This window comes from Lepisosteus platostomus, chromosome 3 (assembly GCF_059453375.1).
Source record: "Lepisosteus platostomus isolate fLepPlt1 chromosome 3, fLepPlt1.hap1, whole genome shotgun sequence".
Lineage (NCBI taxonomy): Eukaryota > Metazoa > Chordata > Actinopteri > Semionotiformes > Lepisosteidae > Lepisosteus > Lepisosteus platostomus.
This window is the reverse complement of record NC_142613.1, coordinates 45,240,488-45,253,222: the sequence shown is the minus strand read 5'-3', so window position 1 is coordinate 45,253,222 and position 12,735 is coordinate 45,240,488. Positions and strand designations below refer to the sequence as shown.

The 12,735-nt window shown below is 33.6% G+C and overlaps 1 protein-coding gene across 3 annotated transcripts in view; it reads left to right on the top strand.

Moving 5' to 3' along the window:
- Positions 1 to 12,735, top strand: part of grik2 (glutamate receptor, ionotropic, kainate 2) — a 266,090-nt gene that overhangs the window by 231,700 nt on the left and 21,655 nt on the right. For all 3 annotated transcript variants that reach the window (XM_088625713.1, XM_088625714.1, XM_088625715.1), the window contains one exon: positions 12,146 to 12,371. In XM_088625713.1, coding sequence (XP_088481839.1) covers positions 12,146 to 12,371 — 226 coding nt within the window. The remainder of the gene's footprint in view (positions 1 to 12,145; positions 12,372 to 12,735) is intronic.

Genomic DNA, 12,735 nt, shown 5'->3' with positions numbered 1-12,735 from the left:
GTTGGGTTCTTTACAATACAAAGTGAATTCTATAATATTTAAATATTGAATAATAAAAAAAAATGTCACCACCATCATGTTCAGAATCATTGGAAGCATCCTGAACAGTAGCACTGTTTATTGTTCTTATTGTCATACATTATATTTTAGATTTTAAGCAATGGCACACAGTATCAGTTAGATAATACTCAAAGGGTATGCCCTGAAAACCTTATTGATCGCTTCTAGTATCTGAATTGTGTTTCATTTTTAACGTTTTTTTTCTTAGCTACCAGATACAGTATGTGTATGTTCTCCTTTGATTAGGGGAGAAATCAGATATGACAATATTTAAGTAAGGCACACTTCAAGGTAGAGGTAAGGGAGGATAAGGTTGGACAATGAAGCCGGAGAGAGATTAAGTAAAACAAGTTAGGAACAGGGAATGGCAGAAGAGAAAAAAAAGAAAAGTCTTGTTAAATCAATCACAACACCATTTGAAATCCTTTGATAGTGTAACTAAAGCCAGTCCTGTCAAAACTGAGCTGCAACTGGCTTTGTATAGCTACTGAACTCCACATGTTAAGTCAAAATCTTTTTTTTTTATTTGCACACCAAGCAGAGATCTTTTTTTTTTCAAATGGATGTATATAACAGTTTCAATTTTTTTAGGACTGTGAAATTTCCCATCACTTAATTAGAATTCTGGAGAGAAAGGTCCATGACAGAGCTTAGTCTTTTTTTTCCCCAAAACATGAACTGCATCAAAAATGTCTAGAGTGTCTTAAGTCTTTTACAGAGAAACCCTTTAAACTCTTTAAAGTACTCTCATTCACAATAAGACTATCAATTACCCATGCCTAGAGAATGAAGTCTGTCACACCAGCATGGGTGATTAATGTTCAAGATATCCAGTAAAAATGCAGAATATAAAGAGATGATGATATGAATCTTTATTACATAGGTTCCAGAAAAAGCATGATAAGAAATTCAATTGCAACATGTGGAATAATCCTGATAGGAGCCAGAATAAATATAAACATATAATGAAAGTAGATGTGAGAGACATTTAGCAAGAACTACGGAAGATAATGAATGAAAAGTAGGGTGCCTCTAAATCTAAAATGTCGATTTCTGCTTCTGATAAATTCTGCTGAGTTGTAGTTGTAGTTGCAGTTTTAGTTGAGGTGAGTTGTGGTTTTATAAAAATAAATAAACTGCTAATAATTATAATTTTTTGAGTCACATCTGAACTAAAGAAAACACAACAGCCAAAACAATGTGTTTCGTTTATCTCCTGTTCAGTGTAGAGTTAACCTTTCAGTCATAACCTGTTCATTTGCACCTAATGCACTGATGGAGGTCCTCACTCGAGCGTAATTAGACTATTATGGTCACTAGCACAGTAATGTACTGCTTTTTATGCAATACAATCTTACTCTTGTAGGTTATTTTAACTTTTTGTAATTATTTTGTGGTTAATTTCTAAACTGGGAAAGAAACAACACAGTGAACAGATCTGCATTCACAGGGTGCTCATCCTTTTAGCTTCTGTAAGAGTATGCCCAGAAGCCACATTCTTCTTTTGGTTTGTCTGTGCAACTATGTTGAATAATCATTCACCAATAGGACTAGTGAAACACATGGAGTACTCTTCATAAGAACTGTAGGCAAATATAAACTGGACATTGCCATACCATGGGTTAAGTGTATTCTGTGAATCATCTGGTGGTTGGGACTTCCTGAGGCACAACATACATTACCCCAAACAGCATCAAAAGACATTAATTTCCAAGAGGAAATTATTCCAATTAGCACTTATCAGATACAGTCTATATACAATTTTTAACCTATAAGTATTGAGCCCTGTTGTTCTGCCTTTTAAGTTCAGCATATAAATTGAATGAGAGGTTAAAATACAAGTTCAGTGCATTAGGGAACAACATAAGTACAGTATGTGTTGAAGTGATGTAGTCAAGCTGTAAATAGAAAAAATAGGTACCTGATCAATTATAACAACACAATTTGACATCCTAGAATATACAAAGGTACTGTAGTTATATTTCGTAACATCTGCAAGGGTAGTGGTTTTAACTCAGTATTCCTATTATAGACCACTTATTGAGGCAAAGTGAAGGAGCATAAAGCAGTTAAAAGGGGAGCAGTAAGTGACTTTACATTATTAACATAGTTATAAAAATATCTGTATCACCTTGGGCATATTTGTTACAAGTTATTGTACAATAATGTGAATCTTATTAGTGTTGTTATAACTATCTCAAATGTATCTGAAACACCCCATGTACTGTACATGAAGCATCATTTATGGTCATTATATAAAGACAAGTGTACTGCTGCAAGCTGTTTTTTTGTGAGTGCGTCAGACAAAAAGATTTGATGAACTATTATGGAGTGGATATTGGCATAACCTGCTTGGCTGAGGGCCAACCTCCTGGCCATAGGACAAGGAGGCCAGGACCCCCACGCAGGGTAACCAAGAGGTAGCTGCAGAGGTGGAGTTGGGGTGGAGGTGGGATGAAAGGGAGAGTAGGAAATCATGTTATTTATAGCGTTTGGTGGAGGAAGGATGACGGGAGCGATTGCTAATTACTGACAGCTGTGTTCGATTGAGCTTGGTTGTTGTCATCCCTCCCAAACTTTCGTTATAAACTCCATGTATATTGAAAGATCACACAACATACTGTAATGTTTGCAATAAGTGTTATCAGAGGTTATCCAAGGTAAACAGTAGAAGAGGATGTACAAAACTAAAGAATATAAAAACCTACATAATAAAATCACATCAAGAAGGATCCAAAAACATTGTATCTAGGCGAGAATCTCTGTTAGCACAGCACATGTTAGTGCGTGGAATAACTGTAGCGTATGCTACAAGCAGGCTGTTTTAAAATAATCAAATGGTCTTTTTAAGCGAGTGCAATGGTTATCAGAAAGAAGTGTTTTGTTATGTCCATCTTATGTAGAAAAAAATGTATTATACTATCATAACCAATAAGTTATGAGTTTACATGGAGAGAAAATATAAAGCATTATAACATGTTTACAGAACGCATTTCTCTCCAAAGGAGGAGGTATAGTAGCATTATTTCACAGAACACAGACATAGACCTTTAAGCCTATCACCTGGGTTTAAAAACTGGTACTCTGTGTAGAGCATTAGGATTTAATTACCAGGGAACACTTTCACAACTGGAGCTCTGCTGCTGTTACATGGCTGCTTTAATTCATATCAGTAGGGGGCTTGTATGCAAATTACAAAATTATGGTAGAGGCAGAGTTTAAAAGAAAAGAGTGTATAGGGGAGCATTTGCCTTTTTAAATTCTCTACAGGTAACTTCACTCCCCAACAAGGAGATATAAACCATACTGATACCAGCTGTTCAAAGCAAGATATTTCATAAAGCCTGCTTACGGGCTGAGCTCTTGTTCAGAGACTTATGAGCAGCAGGTAGTTTGCAAATTTGCTTTAGGGTTTCACTGTTGTTATGGTTGTACATCATAAAGAAAATTAATGCATATCAATTGAATGAAGACTGATTTAATTGAAAATGAAAAATTAAAAAACATTAAATTGTGAGTTAAAGTATTAATGAATACTCGGAGCTTTATTGAAGTATGGGAACAAACTGAAAATGCTACTCCTGATGATTGTGAAAGAAAGGACATAAGGCACTTTGAGGTGAGATATACTAGTTACTGACACAGACTCCTGTTCTAGTGCCTGTAGCATCTAAGAACATACATACATTTGCAAAACAAAATTAATTATGTATTTTGTAGCTGCCTTTAAGCCTGCGGTTAGCATCTCTTAAAATGAATAGCTGTAGATTAATAAAATATTAAGTAGAGGTTAATTTCATGCTGAAAAGTTAAATAAAAGAAGAAAAATAACAATGTCTTAGCTGTAGAGCCTTCTTTAGGAGTGTGGAGGAATGATGAAGTGTGTAGGAAAATTGAATGAAGAATGGTAAAGGGTCAAAAGCGATGCCATCAGGGAGACCTTGTGTTCTTTCACAAGGATTAAAAAATGTATACTAATTAAGTTAGCATATTTCCCTAGCTCTCCTTGATTGATTCATGTTTTTCAATATGTCTCAATTAATTTTCAAATGTCTGCCTTAAACACTTACATTGGAATTAATCCAAAATCCCAGATTTTTATTCTTCATCTTCATCTTCTTCAGACACCATTACTTTTCTCCTCATATCCATTCCCATATTTTCTTTCATATTTCATATTTTCTTTGCCTTACCCTTATATTTCTATCTTTCTCATTCCCCCACACACCTGAAGAAGGCACTACATCCAAGATATTGTACTTTTTCTTTATACTTTTCAGCATGGAATGAAGTTCTGCTTTTTACAGCTAGTACACTGATGCAGCTCTTCCATCTAACCTCATCAATAAAAGATAAATTGTTATATTGATGCAGTTTTTAATTAGGAATCATTTGTATATATCGCATTGAGAAAATAGTAGACACAAAGCACACTTATACAGGTACAACTGTCCTACAATATTCAGAGTATACAGTATCATTTTTTCAAAAGCATTTAGAAATATGAGACATATTTAAAGTTGTAAGCATCATTTTTTAAGATGAAGCTTTTAGCTTTAATAAGGATTTCAGTACCGCTGGGGTCAACTGAGAATTTGAAGTTGAAGTTAGGTACTTGAAAGAGATTGGATTTTCAGAGAAAAAGGTAAAGGTCACCGAAATCTTCTTGGGTTCTTGAAGCGGGAGGTATTTTTAATGAATTCTCTGAAGAACTCTTTAAAGACAAATGCTTAGTTGTAAGATATTGAGATAAATCAAACTTCAAGCCCAGAATCAATAAGTGAGGAACAGGTAAATCACAACTGTCTCAAATTGAATAATAGAGCTTTTTTATTATGGTTCATTTCATAATTTGTGCTTCTGTATTACAAAAGTATAGTAGCCAACTCTGCTGTGCTGCAGAAGGAAGCTACTTTTAGAGGGAGCAGTTGTTGCTTCTTTAGAATAATCTCTCTATATATATCATTCATTAGTTATTTTCTTTCAAAGAACATGTTATTCTTTTTGTATATACTGTATACAATGATGTGAAGTAGAGAACAGAAAGATTATTTGCGCCAACAATACCAGGACTGTCAATTACTATTTACAAATTACCGCAGCTTCAATAATTCTAATGGACCAGTTGTAGAAGATCACCAGAAGTATTTATCATTTGAAGACAGCAACATTGAATGCTGTCAAGCACTTGTCAGATGAAAAGCTCAGAGAGACTGCCTTTAGGCCAAAGTAAGATCTATTGACTGTGAAACTCAAGTCTAGACAAGAAAGTCAAACTCATTGTCATTTTGCAGCCTAATATCTTGTGTCATAAAAGACTGGAAATATTGTGAAGTCTAGTAATTAATTATTGGGATTTTCTTATTTTTTTCTGCCTAACATTGTAAACAAATAGCTTGATGATGATGACACATGCAATACTCTAAGACCCTTTCATTGTACAAGGGTTCAGGTTAAAAAAACATGCACTGTACTGTATGTACAATACATGGCAAGGACAAAACAGAATATTTTAAATAGATCTTATACATTTTGTTTTATTAATCATTTTTGTTTTATCAGACTGACAGTCTGTAATGCAGAAAAAGTATTTTTACTTATCAAAGTATTATTGCACTGTAGAGTAACATATTTAACAAATTGAAACATAGATAAAGCTGTATAGCAAAATACACCATATTCTTATTACAAAAATAAGACATAAATGTTTCCATAATTCCAATGTTTTAAGTATGGATAGATCTATACTTAGTTGTAGTTAATTTTCAGAAAGGTATTTTGAATGGAAGGAAACACACAGGGGAGTTTTTCATAAATGGCAGGAAAATTATATTTATCTACACAAACTGCACCCAGTGGGAAACAATGTTTTGAATATCCCAAAAAGCTTCAAGATATATCCTGTCAAACAAGAAAGAAAAAAGTTAGAAGAAGCTGGTCCTATTTATTGGCTGACCTCCAGATTAACAGAGCCACTGGTAACGATTCTCTAATAGGTTATTGCTAAGGATGTTAACAAGCCTTCATTGGTAATCTGTACAGTAGTTTTCATTTTTCCAGCTTTCAGAATCCAAAATGTAACTAGTGCAAGTACATTAATAGGTTTAATAGGAGCATACAGTAAATGGAATTAATGTACAAATTATTTATAATGAGACCGATCATGCTTTATTATGTGTATTCTTGTATTAGTCAACTAAAAAAAGTTGTTTGTTCCATCGAGTTAATGCCCAATGGATAAAAAGTTCAAACAAAAGTACAATTAATTCCAATAAATACATTATAACTACTGTATTTACTTTATATTTTGTTAGTTTGGTGACATAACTTGCTACAAAAAGAGAAAATAAATGGGAAAAGGAAAACAATAGCTTTTATTCTATTCTCTATATTGTGTTCTCCATTATTGTTTTCTCTCTTTCTGAAAATTCTAGTTTAACTCCAAAATAAGATAAGTATAATTTCAAGTGGCAAAAGTGTGTATTTTGGAGTTATATATAACAGCCTCAAAGGGTTTATATAAAGCCATTAACAGAAAAAAAAAGATAAAAAATAAAGTGAAGCTAATCCCTTTGTTTTGCCCCACAAATTAAATAGATTTTGCACTGAGTATGTAGACAGGCCAACACCTTGGGGACTTCATAGACAAACTTTGCAGAGTGGGGGAAATATTATATAAATAAAAGAGGGGCCAGGTAACACTGAGATTACAAATCCTATAATGAATGAAGACCAAAGTCTTCATTACAAATGTGTTCTAGAATTTGACTAAATTTTTCACTCCAAGAAGAAGCTCAGAAAGGGGAATGACCTGTAAGGAGTTTATGATTATGGAAAACAGGAAAATGGGAATGTCATGTTTTCTAGGATTTTGTGAGTCTTTCCATTAAACACCAGGTCATACAGTATGTAATTCCATAAATTTGAGGAAAAAACAATATTTGTGTTACCAAATGTCTAATGCTAACATAAATTAAATGCTGAAGACTTTATGGAGAGACTCTCTTCTAGTGGGCATCAAGATATACTGTAAGAGATCAGGAGTGGACCAGACAGTGAAAATAAAATTGAAAGTTTGGCAGAGCTAGCCCTCTTGCTGATTGTTCACACTGATGCGGATTTATGCATAATGAAGCCTTTAATGAAAACAGTGCCCCATAGGAAACAAGGATCATCGACTCAACCACTGTTAACATCAAGTAAACCATTCAATTTACATTTAAATTGCATGTGAAACATCTCACTTTGTTAAAGCATGGTATTAAAATGGTAGCAGTGGGCATGGAAAACGGTTCACACATATCTGTAAAAAGTGGGGTCTGATACCAGCACATGTAGTTTCTAAACATTGTATATTACAGAAAAAAAGGCCCAAAGTCAAACATATAGGTAAATTTAATAGTAAATTATTTGATAGTAAATTTTGTAGTCAAAAACGTAGCCTTTACTATTGCTTTAGCTGAGAGCTTAAATATACACCATAGATCTACCACACCACAATGAGCCTCCTATTTCTGAAACAATAGACCTCAGAGACTGGATACTTATCACTTAGTCTACTGTATCTTTAAAGTATATGTAAGCCATGACTGCCTTCATATTTGTACATTGGATAGTACAGAAATTTTCACAGAATAAATTTTAAGTTTTAAAAATTCAGATTCAGATGCCTTAAGGGCGCAAACTGAAAGAAAATAATTTTTTATTTGTTTTCAAATGTGCCAGTCTCACTACTTTGTCACTCCTTTACCCAAATAGAGAGATGTAAAAATAGCATTGTAATACAATTAAAACATTTTATTTTTCAGAAGTAGTTTTTTCAGACTGACAGTTATACGTTTTGGCAATTCTACAGGTATCTTGTTGTTTGCAATGAGACTCCTGTATCATGGCATTAACTTTTTTCATCATAATAAATATCAAAAGTATGTTTAGTAGAAGAATTGAGTCTGCATACAGTATATTCCATGACAAAAATAGAAACATATATCATGGAAAAATATCTTGAATGGATATACAGTCACTGCTAAATTAGGAAGCTCCCCCCCCCAAAAAAAAAAAATTAAGAAACTGAAATCCACTCCCTGAATCTATGATGCTTACACTTTTATGACACAGAGCCATTTGTTTACTATATTTTATTGGAAAAAAAACATGTGGGGCTTACTGCATCCTCCAGGTGATTGATTTGCATATTTTCTTTGTGCTTTTTTTATGCCCTGGTCCTGCTGTGCTAAAATTTTTCAAAATTCCTACTGGATAGTTATATTCACTTCTCTTTGGCAGTCCAATATTACTGTTTACTGTATGTATTCCTATGAAGGAAGCAAAATACAATTTCAGTATCAGTTGAGCCTTCCCCTTCACTTACTCCTATTGCATTTTAGCACCCCAATCCATGTTTATAAGCGACTCCTGCTGTTCCAATGACTGCTGCAGCAGAGCAGCCATTTAGTTAATTAATGAGGTTTCTTTCAGTTCTGCTTAATTTGGGAAACAGGGAGAATCAACTGTTAAGAATCAACCTTCTTCCTTGCCATTTGAAAGAATCACAAACACAAAATGAAAAAAGATTAGGTGGATCATAAAAATGGATGAAGAGTGTTTCCGGAACTCTACAGGATTGCCATCCTGACATACTGGTCACAAGATTTTCTTCTCATTAAAATAAGATCACTTTATTAGCCATATACAATTTATTGCATTAGGAATTTGTCTTTTCACATACCCCAGCATGTTCTTTTATGCATTGTTGACACACAGGCACACAGATGGGGAGAGAGAAACTTGGTGTCAGAACACAGGGTCAGCCATTTATATGGCACCTCTGGAGCAGCTGGGGTGAGGGGCCTTGCTCAGGGGCCCAGTAGAGTAGGATTCCTCTGCTGGATGCGGGACTTGAACCAGCAACCTTATAACCACAGGCACAGATCCTTAGCCACAGTGCCACCGCTCCGCCCATTCTCTCAAATGTTGAATATACAGTATGTTCCTGCCTAGCAAGCATATATTGTAGTTTAATGCATGTTGTCATGACTTACTCTAGTACAACTGGAGAAAATTTGCAGTGGACATCATTATATTGTGCATGCTTTGGTTTCTGTTTTCTTTGGGCTAAATACCCAAGTGTAAAGCTACTGTACGTTCTGGAACAAATTCTGGAACAAAACATATCTGAATTGTAGTAGAACAATTCTGTAGCGCAGGTGTTAATGCACCCAAGTGTCTTAGCAATAAATTGCCTGCAAGTTGACTAGTTTGTCAGCATTGTGCCAAAAACATGTGGCCCAGATGTTGTCATTAACAAATGTTGGAGTTCTTGTTGCTGGAAATCCTTAGGAATAATAAAGAACAACAAATACCGAGTTCAAATACTACATTTTTAATACCTACTGTAATGGTTTTTAGGTTATTTATCATCCTTATTGCAACATGGAATCTATTAGGCTAGTGAAATTCACTCCTGGTCCTGAAAGGCCACAGTCCATCAGGTTTTATACATGGCTTTGAATCTTTAACACATACCCATTTTAATATAGAATAATTAAGTGAACAACTCCTTGAAATGTAAGTCTTTAGGAGTCCAGAGTGGAATGAAAACTAGGACCATATGGGAAGATCAGTGCACTAGATTGTGTTTTTATCAGCATTGTATTATATTTTTGCTTGAAAAATTGAACCAGATTTAAACCGGACCATGCTACTGTTTATAAAACTAAAATGAAAACAATTGTTCGCAGATCTCTTTTTTGTGTTCTTTACAGTGTAACCATTTATATACTGTTTTTGAATATATTAAAAAGGGCTTTTAGCACTTCACATGTGGATTATAAACTAAAATAATGGGCTTTTATCCATACATGACTAATTACTTATCCTATTCTTGGGATAGATAGTGTTTCTTTACTTGTGTTCTATGGGCCAAGAAGATTGCTGCCACAAAGACAGGAGCTGTATAGTAGGAGAGGTAATAGTTGTTGTGCTTATTTTATGAAAATAAGTTTTAACTATTATTTTCTGGTTTACAAGTCCCATCTGTAAGTACTATAATCATTTTGCTGTCACAGTTCTGATTTTATTTAATTTTAAAGTAGATGTTCTAAACTTTAATTTGTACAGAATATAATACTTTCAACTGCAAAACAGTATTTCAAAGTGGCAATTCAATAACAACACATTTGGAAAAACTGGCTTATGAATATTGGCCTACATTTTTCTTTCTGTTACAGGTTTTGAAACAGCTAAAAGGAGATAAGTACACTTTCAGCAAAACACATGGAGTTTTTGAGGAGGCAAAATAGAACTAATAATATTTGCAAATTCTAAAGTCTTAGACTAGTTGCAGTGGAAATGTATTATTGACCAACTCTCATTTTGTATTATAAAAATTGTAAGGAAATAAATTATGATAATATTTATTCATTGATCCTTTACAGTTAAGTTTTGAAGTCTGTAAATTTATAAGCATTGCATGTACTGATTTTGAGAATAGTTTGTCATTTAGCTTAATCATCTATTCAAAGTAAATAATTTGATATTGGCAGATTGGAGCCATTTTGCTCAATAGGTTGATTAGTCAAGGATGAGCAGAAAGGTATCCAATAGGCAATTCACAAATTAGCTGGTTGATCTAAAATATCGATCAGTTCCACAAAGTCATTACACAAAATAATAAGAGGTGGACACATAAATGACATAATTGGCTTTAAAATAACTTTTAAAGGTCCCTTGCAATCCACACAAAGACTATTTTTTCTGATTTATATTGTACTGATTGTAGAAGAAAGCTGCAGAAGAATAAGTTCAACACAGATAATGCCAATTGTGTACTTCAAAAGAAAAAGAAAAGGCTCACTTGATTTCTCTTTAGAGTCTCACAAATGCAGGTGTGTTTTCACTTTGTAAGAAAGGTAAAGCAATAGTATAGATAAGTATACAGTATACTAGAGCTTCCTTCTTTACTAGTCATAGGGGGTACTCCCCTCTGAAAACATGCAGTATATAAGGAATTAAAAAAAGCATAAAAGAAACAGACAGAATATTTTGTTTTGAATTCAAATATTGAATGTGTGTTTTGTGCTGTGTATTCTGTTGACATTAGATTTTTCTTTTTTAGTGACATTTCATCCAATGTCTGGCAGATAACATGAACAAATACAGATAGAATTATAATTATAATTATATAATTATTAAGTGATTATATAAATATAAGACTGAAAAGAATGGAAAGGATCTTATTATGGAAAAGACGATAAGAGAAATCAAAAGAAAAGAAAGAGAAAAAAAGGCACAGTTTACACAAAAGGTTGTGGGAGGCAGTAACAGGTTGCCTATATTGTCAAATTTGATACCCATAGCTTATTTCAAGAAAGGACTAAATAAGATTCTCAGGTCAAACTGCTATTATTATCAGCCACATGGGTGTGATGGACTAAATAGCCAACTCTCATTTACAACCATTCTCATGTCTTGAGTTTAAACAGCTGTAGAAAGTTCTTAATATATTATTAGCATTTTCCCTATTTTGCTCACACTATAATTATTATATTCTTGGAAAGATTGATGGGAAGATAACTGCAGATAAGAACATTTTGGGACTTGAATTTTAAATGGAAAATGTAAAGAATAATTTAAAGACAAAAAAAATAAGTGTTTGAAAATTAATGTTGTGTTCAAATTTAGCAAGTGAAAGCATGCTTTAAATTTCAAATGAAGAAAACAGTTTTTGTTTAATGTGATACCTTTGCTTTTATTATTAGTGTCATACATCTTGACAGTGGTGAAATGTATTGTAGTTTTGCAATGCTAGTTTAGATGTTGCCAATTTTTCTTCTATTGTACACTAAATAATGCACTGGATTGAAGATGTTTTTACACATTTTCCATAAACAGAAAAGTTGGAAATGATGTCCTATGCCAATGCTCTCAACAATTAGTCATGTAAAAGATTTAGAAAATTCTCTTAATTTCTTACAATAATCCTAATGATAACATATATCATAGCCTTTTTGTGATATAATTAATCCACTTCTGTTGTCATATGAGATCCTTATAACTAAGATTTATTATATTTTCTTTCTTTCAGAAAACAAAAATATCAACTTATGACAAGATGTGGGAATTTATGAGCAGCCGAAGACATTCTGTACTTGTCAAAAACAATGAAGAAGGTATCCAGCGTGTGCTCACCTCTGATTATGCCTTCTTAATGGAGTCAACGACCATTGAGTTTGTTACACAGCGGAACTGTAACCTGACACAGATTGGAGGCCTTATAGATTCCAAGGCGTATGGAGTTGGCACTCCCATGGGTATGTCATATGTCAGACTTTTGAACTTCCTACATTAATCATTGTTAGTACTAATAAAAGAGGCAGTGTGGCAACAAAATGCCATTAGCTGTTTGTACAGGCTTTTTAGCAGAACACACTTGCTAGGGTTTAATTGAATTTATGCAACAGCTCACATTTCTAGACCCCTACTATGTATTCATTTTCTAAATGTTTGACCAAGGAAGGACTCCAGGCAAGAAAATATAAAAGAAAGATTGGATCTTTTGTCTTTAATAGTTTTCAGAGAAAACCAGTTTGATTATTCCTCACTGCTACAGATTGTTTAATTGCCTTATGTACGCAGCCCCGGGCAGTGTCAGATGCAGACAAAAATTATTTGTAT